At 45.0% G+C, this 19,852-nt stretch overlaps 1 protein-coding gene across 1 annotated transcript in view; it reads left to right on the top strand.

Moving 5' to 3' along the window:
* Nucleotides 1–3,582: 3,582 nt before the first annotated feature.
* The window catches only part of LANCL3 (LanC like family member 3), a 42,381-nt gene continuing 26,111 nt past the window's right edge, over nt 3,583–19,852 (top strand). The window contains exon 1 of the mRNA XM_006273653.4: nt 3,583–4,372. Within this exon, the coding sequence (XP_006273715.3) occupies nt 3,656–4,372 (717 nt within the window). The 5' untranslated portion in view covers nt 3,583–3,655. The remainder of the gene's footprint in view (nt 4,373–19,852) is intronic.

Below are 19,852 nucleotides of genomic sequence, written 5' to 3'. Positions count from 1 at the left end.
AGCCGTTGCTACTTGTCCTTGGGGAACATCCCTGCACATGCACTCTGGCTCATGACAAACTGCCCCAGGTGGAGTAGGGGGCCTCCTGGGGCTGCAGAGGTGGTGATCGGGGTGTGTAGAGCCTAGCCAGCCAGACTCTGGTTTTGGGTGGCACATTCTGCCACTATGTTTTCACTGCCTTACTTTTTTCTGGCACAGGTTTTTTGACACCAGTGTGAAAAAACCTGCCACAGTGCAAATTAGCAGTGCGGCGAATGCGTGCATGTGCAGTGTGTGCTGTTTGCAGCACCACAGATAGATTTGTGGTGCCACAAACCGCACATATGAGCTCGTCTGGATGCCCCCAGATTGAGATATAGATTGAATAAAGAAAATATCCTATTTAAATGTGTTAAAGCTTTACAAATAAAATCTAAATAGCTTTGACTTAGCTCTTAAATTATACAGTTCCAAAGCATGTTTTGCCTCCAGTTTTCCTTTTCATTGTAATATCTTTGCAGAAAGGACAAATAGCAGAAATGATTGTCATTAAGTCTTCCTCCTTCAAAAGATTTTCATCAGTATTGCTCATCTGTTAACCATCCTGTAGGTAAGTATTCCTAACACTGTCAGAAGATCCTTCAAAAGCATTACATTGAAAAAGCTCCTCTTCTGCACATAATTACTGAGCAACTCCAAATAATTACTGTGACACTATTATAATGTACTTGTAAACTTCAGTGTTTCTATTTTCTTGAGGAATTTGATATTTGTCTTAAAGTTGCTGCAGCTGAAAAGAGAAAAAGATTGCATGAAAATCTCTTCCATTGTTTACAAGTGTTTCCAACTCTCACAGTGCAGAGAAAAGCTTGAGAATGTGAAATGAGAGAAACTTCAAGGCTTAAGAAGCTGAAAGAGCAAATAAAAACAGACATTTTTGCTTAAAATCTCTCATGATTTTAAGCTAGTTTCATGCTTTCTGAATGCTTGAGAAGTGGCAAGATTGACACTATATTATTTATTTGTATCCTTAGCAGTGAGTATAAACAAAAGTCTGATAAAGCTGGAAGTACTTGCTGTTTTCAGACATGATACATAGACCAGTGTTCTTAATTAGTTTCTTCTGGTGGGTCACTGACAACATCTATCATTATAGTACAATATATCATAAAATAATGGGTGTAAAAAAGTGATGACCCATTATAAAATGAGCTCTGATTTGTATCAACTATTACTTGGATTCTACATTATTTAAATTTCCTAGAACCTTGGAAATAAATTAAGACCATGAAAATAATCCTGGGATTTAAAACAATGTCATTTTGATAAATGCTTGAAAACAAATAAACAGCATTAAACTTTTAAAATAGTAAAAAAACAACAACCCCAAAACAAAACAAAACAAAAAACACCTAACAAACAACAAACACCTGCAGAAATCTTTTGGGACTGATTCTGCCATCATTTATGGCAGTAAAAAACCACAAATAAATGGTTGAAGTCAATGAAATTCAGTGGCAAGAGAACAGTGACCAAAGTATTTGATAATGTAGGGCCTGATCCAAAGCCCTTGTTGTCTTTCAGCCAAGAACTATGCTTTCCCATTCATTATACAAACTATGTTGGGAGCAGAATAATGATGTGTGGAAACTGCATTTGGAGAACCTAGGGAAGAAGGGAAAATAAGCAAGTATAGTCCCTTTCCACTACTTGTTTGCCCTCTGGTCTTCCATAATACCTTTATTTGAGCTGAGTCTTCCTGGGAAGGTATGGGAATACTGCACATGATGTGGGGAGCAGTCAGGGATAATCCACAGTACCTGGTATGTCTTTTAATAGTTAATTGATTACCGCTACTCTTATCTGCAGTAACTTAGGCACCACGCTCTGAATCCCACCTAGAGGCCCACAGAACACAGTCTATGACAACATACAATAGACATATTACGAATGTTGGAAACAAAACCCTCACAGCACCACGGTGGACATAGTATTTCATGACCACCAATGTCTATAAATCATGTGTATTATTACAGTGCCCACAATTTAAGAAGGGAGCTCTATCAAGCTAGTCACTATACAAGTACAGGGTAGTAAAGGATGCTTGCCTCGGGGTGTGCAATGTAAACAGATGAGACCCATCCAGGATGAAAGGAAGGGAAAACAATACACAAAGCAAAACCATGTGATGGCAGCAAATGTCATGTTAGTTCCACAATTATTCTTTTGGGTAGACTTACTTAGGAGAGGCTACCTGTAAAATGGAGAGGGGAGAAGCAGGGGAGAGTACAAAGTAAAGCTGAGGTGAAGAGATGGCAAGGGAGCAGGAGGGAGAAAGTTGGAGTAAGCAGTCAATCAGAACAAGGCAAAAAATGTCCATGTGAAGCAGAGGGAAGTTCCCTGAGTATTCAATGGGCTCTGCTTTTACAGATTCTATAGCCTCGCATTTTTTTTGGCAGGCTGATCTCTAGTTTACTCCCTAGGCCACACTAGGGAAATGAAGAGGTACCACCTGGGTGTAATGCCTCAGATTGGCAAGGAGGTCTCACTGGCACCAGGAAAGGCTGAGGGGAGGCACAGCTCTAGCTGGGCCCACTTTACCTCCCTCCCCCTTTCCCAGCGCAGCCATCCTAGCTACTGTGCCTGCTTCTGATATCCAGCCACACTTTTAGCTTCTTTCATTTCTTGGACTCTCAGACCAGTAGAGACTCCCTATGCCTGAAGAAGGGTGATTGTGCCCAAAAGCTTGCCAAGAACTTTTCCCCACCTACTCAGTTGGTCTAATAAAAGATATCACATTTACCCAAAAACTTTGCCTGCCTATGTCCTTAGACCACCACAGCTACAACCAAAAACCCTGCTTCTGGGTCTTTCCTGGGATCTCACTGGGAAACAGACACTGCGCAGCAGAGACCTTCACAGTGTCTGCTTCTCCGTGAAGCAGAGATCTCCACTCGGCTCTCACTGCAAAGAAAACACCACAGACCATCTTTGCTGCCACAAGCCCCACATCCAGAAAAAGATAACAGTTCAGGAGGAGTGCATCTCAGGAGGTCGGTCCACTCACGTAGCCCAACATTATATGGGAAGGGGAAAGGGCTGGCCCTGCCATATAGACGGCACACCTGCACTGTTCTGCCTGTCCGGGACACGGCTCTTGAAACCCACCTGAAAAGAAAGGATTTCTAAAACAAACATAGCAACCGGCTCTGTTGAAACGAAGCCCCCAAAATCCCCTGCCTGGCACAGGAGAGAGGCAGGGGGGCTAATAGCCGCTTGCCGCCACCGTCACATCCGCTCTCCTGTTCCTTTTGCTGGGGACCCACCGGCAATACCTGGGGGCTGGTTTAATTCATATTTAGCCTCCCTCCCCCTCAAGGGCTACCACCCCCGGGGGGGAGGTGTCCACTGGAGGAGACACAAACCTGCCAGGGGGCTCTAGCAAGGGAGGAGGGCAGCGGCCTGAAATTGGGAAGGGTTTCTGCGAGGGGTTTTGCACAGGGATGATGCCGGCGCGGTGGGAGGCCCCTTCCAGCCTCCGTGTGCGCGCGGGAGGAGCCAAGGAGGCGGCGCCGGCGGCCAGGCTGGTCCCGCGCCCGCCCCGCACCCCGGGGCAGCCGGCCCGCGAGGAGCCTGCCCGCGCGGGGTGCGCTGAGCCGCCGGCTCCCACCTCTGTATGATTCAGCAGCAGCAGCAGCACCAGCCGCCTCTGCTCCTCCCTCTCCTGCCCAGTGCGCAGGCAGCTCTTCCCGGGGCTCCCCAGCCAGCAACAGCATCATTTGTAGCAGCAACATTGTCAGCCGCAGCACGGGGAGCTGAGCCCTGCTGCCCCGGCGGCATGGAGAGCAGGCGCTGCTTTGCCAACCGCTTTGATGACTACCAGGGCAACCTGCTGGCGGCGCAGGGCAAGGAGGCGGCGCTGCCCCTCATCACCTCCACCATCGAGCGCATCCTGCAGGAGGTGCCCGCCCTGGGCCCCGGGGCCGGGCTGAGCTGCTGCCAGGGTGGGCTGTACGGCGGCGTGGCCGGGGTAGCCTATATGCTGTACCACGCGGCGCAGTGCCCGCTCCTGGCCCCGTCACGCGAGGCCTACCTGCGGGCGGCCCGGCGCCTCGTCGACGCCTGCGTGCGCTACGAGGAGGAGTGGGGCGAGCCTGATGCCGACACGCGGGCTGCCTTCCTGCTCGGCGGCGCGGGCATCTACGCGGTGGCCGCGCTCATCTACCGCGCGCTGGGGCTGCCCGAGTTCGCCCGCCCGCTGGGCCGGTTCTGCGAGCTGTGCGCCGTCTGCGCCCCCATCACCTTCCTCGAGTGCGGCTCCGATGAGCTCTTCGTGGGCCGCGCCGGCTACCTCTGTGCTGCCCTGGTGCTGAAGCAGAAGCTGGGCATGGAGGTAAAGGCAGCTGGGCCCCTCCCCCTCTCCGTTTTTGAGCTCTGGCTGTTGTCCCCCTTACTGGGGCATGATGTAGACACCCCTGAGCTTGGTCTCCTCTCCCCTCCTGTGTCTGAAGCTCCCCTGCTTCTGCCACCACCAACCCACCTTGGGGCCTTGTAAGACCTTATGCTGTGAGCTGCACACATGCTGATCGGTGCTAGTGCTAGCTTGGAGTTTGGAGCAGTCGCATCCGTAATCTAGAAACCTTGTGGCTAGAAGCCTGGTGGGCAGGGGCAGGATGAGGAGCTGTAGCTGTGAGTTGCTCACAGGGCTGCTGAGCCAGGACAGGTTTCTGTCTCTGCTTTACAGGCAGGGGTGTGAGAAGTCCTGCGATACTGGAGGACTTCAACTTGAGCAACACGTCTGTGGGGAGTGGCCACAGCTTAATTGAACAGGTAGTGCAGATCAGAGAGAATCCTGCCCTGGAGTGGCATCACTTTGAGCTGCCCATCAAGTGCATAAAACCACTTTAAGGTGTTAATGTGTGGGGTAAGAGCTCCAGGAGCTGCCCAAAATTACCATGTAAGAAGGCCCTTCAAAATCATAAGGAAGTAGGGCTGGAAGCAACCTCTGGAGGGCATCTAGTCCAATCCCCTGCCTGAGGGTATTGGATTAAGTTTATGCTTTACTTCAGACTTCTCAAGGAAGTTCTTTATAATACAAAGTGGGGAATAAAATTCAGTGCATTGCCTAATACAGAAAATAATAGTTGCAATAATTAGCACTGATGTGTATGTGTGCGTTTGGGGCCACACTCTGTATTTGTGGGTCACATTTTCAAAAGTGTTCAGATGCTTTCAGGTGCTCAGTACCTCTGAAGTGCAAAGTTGTTTTGAAACTCTGGCCACTTATCCTTAAATTGCATCTAAGCTGGTCTGAAAAACTGGGATGAAATTCTGGCTTTATTTGCCATTGATTTCAATAGACTTGGGTTTTTGCCCTTTGAGGATTGTATCCAGACCGATGCTGAAGGCTCTCTGAATAAATAATAATCATCTCTGTTGCAGCAAAGTTTGTCCTGAGTAGTTGGTGCTGTAGCTAAACAGACATTTATTAAGTTCTCTTTTCTGTCCACTTGTCAGGTCAGATCTTGGTTTGCTCTGTTAATCACTGATTTGCAAGTGTTTAGCTTCTGGCTTTTTCCTCCTGGGAAAGGAAGCAAATACTACAAGTAAATAAATGCTGTAAACACAAGCAGTTCTGCCCCATCCAATACCTGTCATTGTAGCCCCTGTCCAAGGAAATTCATTTAATGGAGAATTTAGGGGACACCAGGAAAATAAAGCCAGCAGAAAAGGTAACAAAAATGTTAACTGAATTGCTTGAACGCTTACAGTAACAAACACACAAAGAAGTATAGTGTACATGTTAAAATAACGTGTAGAGCTTATTAACTGAAGTCTTATAACAACAACAATACTACTTTGCAGACTGAGAGCACTTTTCATTTGAGGATGACAAACCTTATTAGAGGGCAGGTGTTGCTTTGTATGTGCAGTACAATGCAGGATGCAGCACAGAGTAGCATCATCCAGGGACATTGCATCTGAGAGACTCAAGCTCTTTTGGAGTTTCAGGGTGCATGGTGTGGGGGGGTGGTATTCTATTCTCTCACCATTTGTAGGGCATGAAGTCATGAACCCTACTGCACATAATTGTTTCCTTTGTTACAACTTTGAATATAGGCAGAGAGAAGTCCCTATGGAGTTTGGAAACGGCCGTTGTACTTGGCTTTGTGTGGGGCAATGTGAGGAGGACAAAGATTCCTCTATTTCCCTCTCCCCAGTACTTCCTGAAAGCTCAAGCCAGAATGGCTCTAAGGAGTTAAATTCCCGCATCGTCCAGAAAATCACGTACATGTTATATCCATTTAACAGCAGGGTTAAAGAATGGTTTGTTTGCCCAAGGTCACAGAGTAAGCGTGCGACAGAGGAGGGACTAGGATCCAAATCACGTGATTCTCTGCCTGGGTTTACTACTACTAAATTGTCCTTCCTAGCATATTATCTTCCTTCTCCCACTACCTCATCCTAATTCCTCATACATGTTGTTAGAGGGGTAGGGGAAGTAAAATTACAAAGACCACCCATTAAAATAAGCAAGATAACCTTAGCAAGGAGTGTAGTAAGCTGATGTAGTAAGTGCTCATTGATCAGAACTCCCATCCTGATGGGGGATTATTTTAGTTAGCACATCTCTGGGTTAGATCCTGCCAGTGAGGCACTCCTTGCCTGAAATCACACATCATGAGTCAGGGGCAGTTAGAACTATTAACAATGTGTCCTGGTACTAACCACCCAAAAAAGCTACCTCTGGTGACTTGGTTATGTATACACTCACTGCAACTCGTTTCCTTATTTCCCGATTTCATTTTTTTTGAGGCTGCCAAGCAGATGTTTCCAATCCAAAGAGAAATGTATGCCTTCCATGGAAACATGGCCTTTGCAGTTGGTCCTGTATTTCTTTATCCTAAATTAAATGATAACCTACATTCCACAAATTTGATTGTCCTTGAATAGATGCTTTTTAAAAAACTTTGCTTTCCTCCTTTATTTCCCTGGCAAAACAGTCAGTCAGATGTTGAGCCCTGATTCTGCATAAATGATACTTCCATTTAACAGATGGTACCTTCAATTTCCAGTTGTCCTGAAGAAGGTTTGTCCTGAAAGATAAATTCTGTTGAGTAACCCTCAGTTCATATTGAGGATATATTCCCTTTCTTTTAGTTTTTCATTACTCAGATCACCACTGTAACTTTAGGGTAACTTCTTGCACAAGTGAGAATTCCTTTAGCTAGTAAGACTTTGCAGGACCTGGCACTTACTGAATAATGTTATTGTTCATTATTAATAACAATGTATAGAATAAGATATAGACTGTATTAGAATTTCATTAGCCTTAGTTAAATTGTCACTAAAGCTTCTCTTATAGAAAATAAAATATTTTCCTGACAGAGGCACTGTGTCATTAGTGCTCACTGCATTTTTATAAAATGTAGATACTACAGAGCCCTCTGCCTTTGGTGTTTTCACTTTACATAAGAAGCTTTTTGCCTTGGTTTTTTTTCCTATACATTATTTAAATGTTTCCAAAGCCACTGCTTCTATACATTCTGCAGGAGATCTGTCTCCCTAGTAACGCTCCATTTCCACTGCTCTTACTGTCTATGCAAACAGAGCTAAAATCCATTACAGTGTTATTTGTATCCCATTGTTTCTATAACCATTTCCTTTTTTTCTCTTTCATTGCAGTGATGTTTTCATTCTATTTCCTTATTTATGAACCTTACTATTAGGTGATTTGATTTATTCTTTCCATAGTGACACTTCTTTTAGCAGTGTCATTTTCACTGTCAGAAGATGGTGGTGGAAGAAGGTAGAGAAGTCCTTATGTGTTACCAACTGCCTGAGATTTTGCAACCTTTTTAATAGGTTAACATTTTCACTTAACCTGGACAATTTTAAAATTTCCCTAACCTTCACTGACATTGGGAGAATAGACAGGAATGATCCATAGCTATATAGTACAAGGGAGAACAAGCTGAGTATATATTCCTGCATTGGCTAAGGTTTCCACAACAGTATACACAGTACTTGGGATACTATAGGAGCCCCAGAAGGAGTTACTGCTCAAAGAATCCATTAAAATAGCACATCCTCTGGAGCAGCAGGACAACAATGCTTTCCTGATCTAAACCACTTGTTTTTGGTGGTGTTAGCTTCCCTCCAGCCCATGAATTGTCTGCCTTTTGGGGCAGAGGCTGGCTTAATCCAAGGATGAATCATGCTGCATGATACAAGATGTGAAAAAATTAAAAATCTGTTTCTACTTCTGTTCTTCTCTTGTTTCCTTGGTATCTCTTGCTGATCTGGCTTTTTTTAGATATCTTTTGCACCCTTCTTCCTCTACCCTTGGTTCATTGTTTTCAACTTCTCTTTCAATTTAGTTCTTAAAACCTTCCTGGTATCAACATGTCTATGTCGTCTTACATTAAATTAAAATATGTTTATAGTGAATGCAGAGGTTTGAAAGGTGTAGGATGCATATATTCCCCATGTGTCCACAGAAGAGATGCAATGTACACAACTGTAGTACAGGCTTCTCCTCATTGTTCTTCTCTCATCACTCAGCTGTGATATGGATGGACCACCCTGGAGATAAAGGGCTGATTCATTCACCATACCCATTGTGTCCTGACTCCATGCTAAGGTTGCTTGGAAACTATATTGAGATCATCAGTTCATGGCACACAGTCTATTATGTTTTTGATCACTAACAACTGAAGCTGGATTTAGAGTAGACTTTCCACGGTGGTGAATGACTCCTCCTTCCCCCTGAAACAGGTACTCCTCAATTATAGTGTTGGAATACACTCACTAAATTTCAAAATGAAATATATTTTACTAATGAGGTTAAATTGTGACTTTAATGGGCAATTTTTACATAGAAGTGAGTCTACAGGAGTCCCTTGCATCTAAACTCTAAGGTGTGGTGTGTTTGTGTGTGCATGTAGGAAGGGGTTCTTCATAATGCGTCAAAACAGTCTCACTTTTCCAACATTAAGATCTCAGTCCTGGGATGGGAACCTGTTTCTCATTTTAGACCACCTTCAGCTTACCGCTTGTGAAAACTGAATTACCTGTTTAAAACATAAAATATAGCATTTTGTTGTGAAGATGATGATAATGTATAGGTTTACTGCTTAAGCGCCACTGAAAAGATTTGTCATTCATAGATATCAAATTGAAGATGTGATTGACATGAATGTTTGTATGGCACAAATAAAATTTTGTTTCCAGTTATTACAAGGATTTTGGCAACTGATAGCTGAAGGATGGTAGAAATCAGCCATGCTTGTCGTAGGAAAAGGAGAATGGCATAGAGAAGTGAAGTCAGGTATCTGTAAATTTCTATATGATATTGAAAAAAAGTCTTATTCTTATTTCACTGCCTTCTAGTTGAAGCTGCTGCTGGGTTTCCAAGTTCAGTTCAGTTTCATATAACCTCTGCTGTCTCAGAGTGCTATCGTAGCAGGTCATCAATGACCTCTCTGACAGTTACTTTACTTCTGTTTGAAACTTAAATATTGTCAAGTGTACATGACACAATTTGCTCGAGAAAGAGGCTAAAAAAGAAGTGAGGAGGCAACCCTGCTTTTCATCAACACCAGCCTTAAATTCTTCACTTAAGGTTTTCCCCGTGAAGACAGAATTGATTATGTTATTCTAGAGCAGGGGTGCCAAATGCAGCCAATGGAGCTATAAGTATCTGGCCTGCAGGGCTTCCTGCTGATTGGGAAATTTGGTGGCAGGTGAGTGGTGGCAATAAATATGGCCACCTTCCCCCACTGCCAAATTCCCAAACCCTGTGCAGCAGGTTGGGGCCAGGTCACATTCCCTCCATCCACTCCTGTAGCTGGATGAGGCTGAGCCATGCCCCTTTCTCCTGTGGGACCGGATTGGGATCAGCTCAAGCCCCCTCACCCTGCAGGACCAGGTCAAGATCCCTTCCCCCTGTTAGACTAGGTTAGGGCTAGGCACACCCCCTTTCCCCCATGGGGCCTTAGGGCTGGGCCATGCCCTCTTTCTTATGTGGGGCTGGGCCATACTGCCTCCCCCCTGGCCAGGTTGGAGCTGGGATGCCCCTGGCCCCCTTCACAAGGCCAGATGGGACCCTGCTGTGACTGCTCTGTGCCAGGTTGGGATCGCTAGTCGGATCCGGCCCGCGAACAGCCTGGGCATTGCCCATCTGGCCCACCAGCCAAAAAGGTCAAGCACTGCTATTCTAGAGCCATGATCCTCAACCAGGGTGCAGTGGCATCCTGGGTGCCTTGAGATTCTTTCAAGAGTGCTGTGGGGTGCCTTGCAATGTTGGCATTGCTAGGGTCACAAACACGATTCACAAGATAAAAGGCAGGGTAAATAAGCACCTTTATAAACTTAACTAATGAATATATATACATAGAGAGAGAGAGCACAAGTTTTTTGTTAACCCAAGTGCGCTTAATCAGATTCTGTGAAAGGATGCCTTTCACAGCATCTGATAAAGTGAACTTGGGTTCATAAATGCTTGTGCTCTGTATATGTATCTCATTTCGTCTATAAAGGTGCATATCCACCCTGCCTCCTGACTGATTTCAGATGAGCACAGTGGATTGCCTCTCAGTACATAAAATAAACCCAGAGATTTCATGGTGTTAAAAAAGTTCCGATGTACTGTGATCCTTCTGAGTTCTTGGCAATGGCAGAATTGCTATGCTATTTTTTTGTAATCAAAATAGTGAAAACTATTTTGGCATTTGCTGGCATTTGCTGAGAGGTGCCTTGAGCACCCCTCAGATTTAAAACCACTGCTTTAGAGAATTTCATGGTATTAATAATCCTTGGATTTAATATTATGCTTTGCCATAATTGCTCATGGAGCAATTTGTTCATTCCAAATACAATCAGAAGCTTTTCTGAGATCCATAAAGTTGTGATCCTGCTCCATCTGGTCTTCAGTATCTTCCATCCAATATTCTCTAATCACAAATCTCAGTTGTGCTATGTATGGCCTTTCCTGAAGTCTGCCTGTACTTCTGTTAGCGTATGTGACATCTGTGGTTTCTTTCAGTTCAGTAAGATATCTAGCAGAACCTTGTTTACACGGTTTATTTTGTTTATAGTTGTGTAATTATTGCGTTCTTGCAAGTTTCCTTTTTTCTTATAGGTATCACTGTTGATTTTGTCAGATACTCGGGTCAGTTTCTAGGCTGCCACACATTACAAATCTTAAGAATGTCAGTCATGATTTTTCCTCCCTGCTTTCAAAATTCAGCAGATACACTGTCTTGGGTTGGAGCTTTTCCTATTTTTAGACCTTTAACAGTTGCTTCAATGTCAAACCTGAGAACTGGTGGATTGTCGTCACATTTTACCTTGATAATTTTGATGAGTACATGTGAATCAGCATTAAGTTTGTAATGATATATCTCTGCAACGTATTTTTTTCCATCTGTTTTTTGACTGCTTTAGTTTCAGTGAGATGTTGTTCATCCTTTTGTTCTTAGTAATTATTATTCTAACTTGTTGATTACTGGTTAGGTATTCCATGACTTCAGAGGCTTTGTTAGTGTTGTTCTTAAATATATTTTCTTGGATTCTCTCATAGGCTAGGGGCAGAAGTTACACACAAACTAGTTTAAGTGATCAAAAACTGGTTTAAACCTGTAATAGAGCATAAGTTCTGTGTATGTAAACCAACTTCAGAATGCGTGAAACTGGTTTAAGGTAAACCTGGTTGAATGTAGTATCAGACTTAACTGATTTGGGTCAAATTGGTTTATGAAACTTCTGTCTCAGACTGCTTCCTGGTTCAAGTTAAATCACAGTTCCCCAGAATTTTCCAGTCCTGGGCTGGGCTGGGCTGGCTGTCTGCTCCATAAAGCCATAGAGCAGGACTGGCCTTGCCCCTCTGCTCCCTAGCTGGAGTTGTGAGTGTCGGGACCCAGGGCAGCCAGCCAGCAGCTCTCCCTGACTCCCACTCAGGCAGATAAGGGTCCAGGGCCTTAGAAGGCCATCAGGCCACTTGTGATGCTTGGAGTGGAACTAATTAGGCGGACGCGTATCGGTTGCAAAGCAAGATTATTTACTCATGCCGTCAAGGTGGTGAAAGATGGAGGTCAAAGATACTTGGTTAGTTACAGCTTAGAGGTCGTAGGTCAGTCTGCATAAGAGTTTGGAGGTCGGGCAGAAGGTCGGGCCGGCGGGTCGTTGATTTACGTCTGATTGGGTCGAGACGGGGGAAACTGACAAGTGATCAATTTGTCAGTTACTCTCACGCATACGTTCAGAGGTTTTTAAGGTGTGTGTGTGGAGGTCTCCTGTTCTTCACAGAAGTGAAGACAGGTTTTATTTGTGTAATAGCCAATTGCTTTTCACCACGTCATAAATTTAATTAGAATTGCCAATTATCTAGCGGTCTTCGCTAGGGTTCTATCTCACAGGGTTACTCCCTGTTTTCTTTGACCAATTATAATGATTTATGTACAGCACAGAAGGCTAAGTTCTATTTCATGTTAGTGTCGCAGTTATAAATTTCTTTTTTTGACATGCGCAGCAAAAAAAAAAGTGGTTACTATCATTATTGTTAACCCTTAGTTAACCTAGTGCAGAAAAAAACTGTTTTGAATGGTTTTACTTGTTTGTGACATGGGCACTACTTAATTTGGTTGTGACAGTGAGGGCTGGCTCACTGGCTGGCTCGCTGCCTGCCACCCCCCTCCCCCCACTGAAAATCTTGGCTGGTGTCTGGACAGGGAGTGGGGCTAAACTCACCTTCCCCCAGTACAGAGCAGCCCTGCTAAAACTTAGTGCCAGCTGCGACTGTGTACAAATCCCAGAGGCATCTGGAAGCAGGAAGAGGAAGTAATGAGCAACCCAGCAGAGTCCTGCTGCTGTAGTTGTGACTGCAAATCCCAGAGACCTCAGGGGTAGCAGGAAGAGTAATCGAATACACAGCCCATGCTTCAATTCAGTTTATAGTTTTTCAGAGAGAGAACTATTCTTGTTCAAGCCTTTATTAATTCAGGCCTAGGGTCAGTGAGGATCTAGTCAGGGAACTTCTGGAGGGACTGGACGTATTTAAATCAGCTGGTCCTGACGATCACCACCCCAGAGTGCTGAGGGAATTAGCAGAGGTCATTGTGGGACCCCTGGCACAGCTTTACGAGCACTCGTGGTGCTCTGGTGTGGTGCCAGAGGACTGGAAAAGGGCCAAAGTGGTTACCATTTTCAAAAAAGGGAGGAAGAAGGATCCAGGAAACTATAGGCCTGTTAGTCTTACCTCAATCCTGGGTAAGCTTTTTGAGAGAATTATCCTGGCGCATGTCCACGAGGGGCCAGCAGGAGAGGTTATGCTTAGGGTCAACCAACATGGGATCATTAGAAGCAGGGCCTGTCAGACCAACCTGGTGGCCTTCTATGACCAGGTTACAAAATCCTTAGATGCAGGCATAGCAGTGGACGTAGTCTTTCTGGACTTCAGGAAGGCCTTTGACACTGTCTCTCCCCCCATTCTCATTAAAAAACTAGGGGACTGTGGCGTCAACACCTACACAGTCAAATGGGTCACTAACTGGCTGGAGGGCTGCACCCAGAGGGTGATGGTGATTTCGACCTGGAGGGATGTGGGCAGTGGGGTCCCCCCAGGGCTCGGTCCTTTACCCGCGCTGTTCAACATCTTCATCAGTTACTTGGACAAGGGGGTAAAAAGCACCCTGTTCAAATTTTCTGATGACACTAAGAAGGGGGATGTGGGCATGCTAGAAGGGAGGAATAGGCTGCAATTGGACCTAGACAGATTATAGGGGTGGGCAGATGAGAACAGGATGGGTTTCAACAATGACAAGTGCAAGGTGCTGCACCTGGGGAGGAAGAACCAGCAGCATACCTACAGGCTGGGAACTCCCTTCTTGTCAGTGCAGAGGCAGAAAAGGATCTTGGAATCATTATTGATGCCAAAATGAACATGGGCCGACAGTGTGGGGACGCAGTCAGGAAGGCCAACCACACCTTGTCATGCATCCACAGATGCATCTCGAGCAGGTCCAAGGAAGTGATTCTCCCCCTCTATGCAGCACTGGTCAGGCCGCAGTTGGAGTACTGCGTCCAGTTCTGGGCACCGCACTTCAGGAGGGATGTGGACAGCATGGAGAGGGTCCAGAGGAGGGCCACCCACATGATCAGGGGGCAGCAGGGTAGGCCCTACAAGGAGAGGCTACGGGACCTGAACCTGTTCAGCCTCCACAAGAGAAGGCTGAGGGGAGATCTAGTGGCCATTTACAAATTAGTCAGGAGGGACCAGCAGGCATTGGGGGAGTCCCTGTTCCCCCCGAGCACTACCAGGAGTGACTAGAAATAACAGTCACAACATAGCAAAGGGTAGATTCAGACTAGACATCAGGAGGCGCTACTTCACAGTCAGGGCGGCTAGGATCTGGAACCAACTTCCAAGAGAAGTGGTGCTGGCTCCTACCCTGGGGGTCTTTAAGAGGAGGTTAGATGAACACCTTGCTGGGGTCATTTGACCCCAGTACTTTTTCCTGCCATGGCAGGGGGTCAGACTTGATGATCTGCTGAGGTCCCTTCTGACCCTAGCATCTATGAAACTATGAATGTCACTACCTTTCCCCTCTTCCCCCCAGGCATAGCAGGGTCTGGGGCCTGGCCACGCCCCCTCTGCTCCAGCAGGACTTTCTCTCTCCCCTTCCTGTTAGCAGAGGCATGTTCTAGCACAGGGGTGGGCAAAATGCGGGCCGCAGGCCAGAAGCAGCTCGTCAGGCCATTCTATCTGGCCCACGGGGCCCCTAAAAAATTTAGAAAATTAATACTTATCTGCCCCGGCTGCCTGTCCTGCGGCCCTCGATGGCTAGCCAAAACTCAGTAAGCAGCCCTCTGCCCGAAATAATCTCCCGCCCCTACTCTAGCATAGTTTGGCTTCTGGCTGGAGCCAGTACATGTGACTGCATTTTGCCAATGAAAAGTGATTGTCTGCTTATTTGCTTACTGGTTCAATCCCTGCAGTTTAGACAAGCCTGAAAAGACTGAATCAATTCAGCCTCAGGCTTTTTGACTGTCTGTCCCTAGGCATAGTGGTTTAGTGTCCCATTTTCCTTTGCCTGTGTAAGCTTTGATTTCACTTCTCTACTTACAAGTTTGTAGTTCTCTACCTTCTGCGTTCCTGCTTGATGTTTCGGCTTTAGCTCTCTGCACTGAATGCAAAGAAACAGTATGCCTTTAGTAATGTATAGCTGTTTGATTTTCTTTTTCTTCATCTTCCCCAGACTTTTGAAGCATCTTCATCTAGGTTTTAAGTAAAGCTATCAACTATGTTTTAAACATTCTCTAAAAGGATGAGAAGAGCAATTTCTTTCTCTCAGTCTGGCCTGGAATTCTTTTCTGTCTTAATTCTTTTCAGAACTGTGGATCTTGAAGCTTGTTACGATCATACTTAATCCTGTAGTTCATTTTCAGTTGTTTCATCAATCTTAACTTGAATGTCATCATCATTCGGTCATGAGCCCTTCCCATATCTCCTCTAGAGGAGGTATGTGTTTTGTATATACTTAAAGAACTTTACCAGCATCTGGGTATGAAGATACAATCTCTCTGCCACCTACACCAACCACCCTGTGCAGACCAGGTTGTTCTTCTGGAGGGCTTGTGTATATGGAAGAATAAAGGTATTCAGACAAGCAAATCCAAGAAGTTTTAAACCAGGCTCATTAGTTTTTCCCCAGCTCTGTGCTTCCAGTCATTATACATATGCTCCTCAAGCTGGACATTCCGTTCTCCCTGCACTACTATGATATTCAAATAATAATCCCAATTCTAGTATCATATTTATCAAATTTAAACAATTACCATATTTTTTCTAAGGGAGTGTCTTGCATCTGCTAAAGTTCCTGTGATTTTTTTTCCCCTTCATTTTCTTTCGTTGCTACATCTTGGAGAGCCATGCCATAGTTACTATTCCTTTGAATCCAGAAAATGTCAGTACATAGACAACAAACATCATAGTTATCATCATCATCAAGAACTACTGGGTGTCCCTTTGGAAAGGTGGTTCTACTCATTAAACATCTAAAAGCACATTTGTTGAATTTAAAGTATTTCTTCCCCTCTCCTGTGTAGCTGAGTGTATTGTCTCCAATATTTGCAGCCTGTGGATTGAGAGACAAACAGCAGTGCTCACATAGGCTTGCCTGATGCCTTCCCATGATTAAAAGTATGGGGGAGCACAGTTCTGCCATATGTAAAGGTTGGAAGCAAACATATTTCTTCATTCTACATGATAAAAGGCAAAACATGGTCATGGAACGAAGGCTGGGTAAGGCTAAGAAGTCCTTTTAAAAGAGGCCATATGTGTGTGTACTGCTTTCAAAATGATGACGTTAAAAACATCTTATTAGTGCTTAGAACTACTGCAGGCATGTAGAGTCAGGGCATAGGCGTTTAGTCTATGTGGAGATGGATCTGAGCCCACGCTCTGAAAACTGATGCACATGTGTATGATTGGTAAATCATCCCTGGATGTATGAATCCAAAGCTAGCAAATTATTTGAATCAAAGGAACTATGTAGTTACCCTGAGCTGTATAAGCTACTGTTCTGAACCTCAGTAACTTTGGATCTGTTTCATGTTGGAATTTTTCAGAGTAACTGTCTCAGATTTCCTTGCGTGCCGAAGAATTCTTGGCCACTCTAGTACAGCAGTATTTGATACTCAAGTATATGCTTCCATGGGACACGTTTGTATTCATCTAATAGTTTGAACTGATTCTTCACATTACATAAAGTCTTATTTCATCTTGCAAGGGGCAGAGTTGGACCCAAGGTTAAGGTGGCAAACAATGCAAATATGTCTTGCAGAGAATGTGTATGTGTGTGTGAAAGAGGCGACAGAATACAGTGGAGACTGTGAAAAGGAGAAAGGAGGATAAGAAAGGGGAAGTGTATGACAAGGTGTCCTTCCAGAGGTGGCCATGAAGCCCCTGGGGTCACTTCGGCCCTCACTCTCTGGGAGCAATCACCCTTTCAGTCACTTGCCATGCCTTGATGTCTTATATTTTTATATGAGGGAGGCTGGCCCAGGGCTTCCCAAATTGCTCTCTCAAATAAGTGCCAGGTGCCTGTGCTCCCTGACTAATGGGTTAATTGTGTAGCTCCATTCCACCCCTCCACCTTGCCCCATGCCTCACAGGTGTCATCACTCATGGATGTTACTTTCTACTTTAGTTCTTCCTTTGGGCTCCTAGACCCTCTCTGGTGCCACATTCTCTGTCCCTCAGTAGGCTCATGGACCCTTGCTGGTCCCACACTTTTAGCCCCCCAGTCCAGGCTCTAGACCCCTCCCTGGGTTCCTAGGAACCTCCTTCTCCCCTTACTTCCTCCCCAAACCTCCAAACTGCATCACACTGCACTCCCCTTGCTGGTCTTTCAGAGCTGCAGCTATCCTGCTCAGTAACTATTTCCTCAGCAGATTCCAAGATGTTACTGCTGGCTCTACTCAGGTCTGGGCTTATATCCTACCTAAGCACAGACTTCCTCCATGGTCAAATGACTCCAGCCCTGGCTATACCTGCAGGCTGCCTCAGCACTAGCCTGCCTGCTCCTTAAAGTAGCAGGAGCACCAAGCCTTCTGCCACAATGTGAAGAAGAAGAGAGGATGACAGAAGCATTGGGGGATAGTAGGGACAAAGAAAATGAAACGGCAAAGAGGCTAGAGACAAAAATAGAAAAGAGGCGGAGGGAGGGAGGGAGGGTGACTGGTTCCCTGACAGTTTGCCTTGCTGGGACCCTGCCGCAGTTGGTGTTCTTGTGGCAGCAGCAGAAGCAACTTTTGCACCCATAGCAGTGGTAGAGAGTGCTGCCTCTAGTTTAGGGGTTTTCAACCTTTTTTAAGGAATGTAACCGTTCTTGAGGGTACCTGTTCTAGTGTGTAGCCCTTTCCAGATTGGGGGGTGCTGTTGACCAACTGGCAAGCAGGGAGGAGGGAGTCATATATTATACCTTGAGTGTTACAAGAGGTCAGAACACATACATTCAGTGGGTTTTAAAATGAAAAATTCAGTGTTGGAGGGAGCCCAGTGATCTCCATTAGAAGGCATCATTTGCTAACAGTCACCTCATAGGCTATGGACACATGCTCATTTGTAGCATTACAAAAATAAAGCACTATGGGTGCATACACATGTGCACAGCCCCCTGGCTGGAGCACTACAAAGTTGTGTTCTTCACTCACGAGGCTGCTCCTTTGCTCCCCCTGTTCCCGTGGGAGCCTGTCAGTAAGGCAGTGATGGCATCAGCTAGAGCAGAGGTTGTCAGCTGTGGTATACGTTCCCCCGGGGGTACTTGGGATGGCCCCAGAGGGTATGCACAGCGGCTCAGGGAAGCGGCACGCGGCGGTGGCACAGAGCGGTGAATGGCAGCGGCTGCACGCAAGCTGCCTGCTCCCCACTGCCGCCATTCACCACGCTGTGCTGCCACCGCATGCTGCTTCCCCATGCTGCCGGTTTTGCGTCCGGCCAGCTGTCAGCACCATGACTGTCAGCACCATGGCTACTCAGTCCAGTGAGCAAGGATGCTGGGAAGGCCCATGTTACAATAAACCTGCCTTTTTGTTGTGGGGTTACTGTAGCAAAGAGGATGCATAAGTACCTTAAAACAGTTGCCATTTCAATTTGAATATAACTTTTCTTTTCTATCAAAATTCAGTATATTCAACTGGGTCATAATCTTTAAGATACCAATTTGTCAAATTGCCTTTGTCTGCATCTGTCACATGGCACTTGGAATATCGATGCGATTGGGATGTAGTATTGTGCGATGTTGTATAATGTGATATGCAGTTCAGTGCGATGGGATGTGGTGAAAAGGTTCTTAGCCTAGACAATCTTACACTGAAGATATATAATAACTGTTTTCAAGTTGTAATTACCAAACTGGTTATTTTTGTCTTTGAGTAGCAAAGGCAAAATAATTAAAATAGCTATTTTACTTTGTGATAGTATTTGTTTATAGTATTGTAATAGCTATCCAAGCTGCTACTGAGTCATTTGGGTTTTGTTAATACAAAATATTTTGGTGTCCAACAGGAGAATTATAAATCTATTATTGCAGAAGATTAGCATCCCTGAATCCATTATATTAATAGCCCTTGCTGAAGAACAGCATGTACATTGTGAAGATTACTGGATGTCAGACAGAGTTGGCCAGCCAACAAAAAATAAAAGAATAATTTTAACAGTGACTTTTAAATTCACCTATTAGCTGTTCAAGGAATCTAGCCATTTGGTATTAATGATTTATTTCTTCATCAAAAATATTACTTCCCTTGCTGGCACAGTGGCTTTACATGCCAGGGAGTTAACTGAAACTACCATACAATTCAGTTCACTCCCTGGTACACTAAGGCCACAAATGTAAATCAAGTAATTTAGATTTTGATTGAGAGGAAACAGAAGGCTTTCTGAGGAATACTTTGCATTTGGGTTAGAAAAAGCAGACTATAACTATTCGAGTGGATTTCCACTACTTAATCAGTACAACATATGATATCAAATAATTGGTGTTAAATGTTCTGCAGTGGCTGTATTCTTCACTTCGTTTATCTAATACTACTAGACAAAACTGTGACCTCTGTGCCCCAGATCCATATTCTACCTTTGTGCTCCTAAGTATCACTTAAGTAGCCTCCTAACTGTTTTTGGTACAATTTTGGATTCAGTGGGCCTATGGTTGGCCCTGGCTTCTCTACTGTGTATGTTCAGGAGGCTGTATTGGAGTGGTATAGGTGCCTGGGCAAAAGAGACTTGGCCAGACATGTCTTACTGGTACTGAAACTTTGGTCACAGAAAAACCAAACTACGTTCAGGTGCCAAATATTTCTATTACAAGGC

Source organism: Alligator mississippiensis, chromosome 1 (assembly GCF_030867095.1).
Source record: "Alligator mississippiensis isolate rAllMis1 chromosome 1, rAllMis1, whole genome shotgun sequence".
NCBI classification, from domain to species: domain Eukaryota; kingdom Metazoa; phylum Chordata; order Crocodylia; family Alligatoridae; genus Alligator; species Alligator mississippiensis.
Note: the sequence above shows the minus strand (reverse complement) of the source record. Positions and strands in the feature narration are given on the sequence as shown.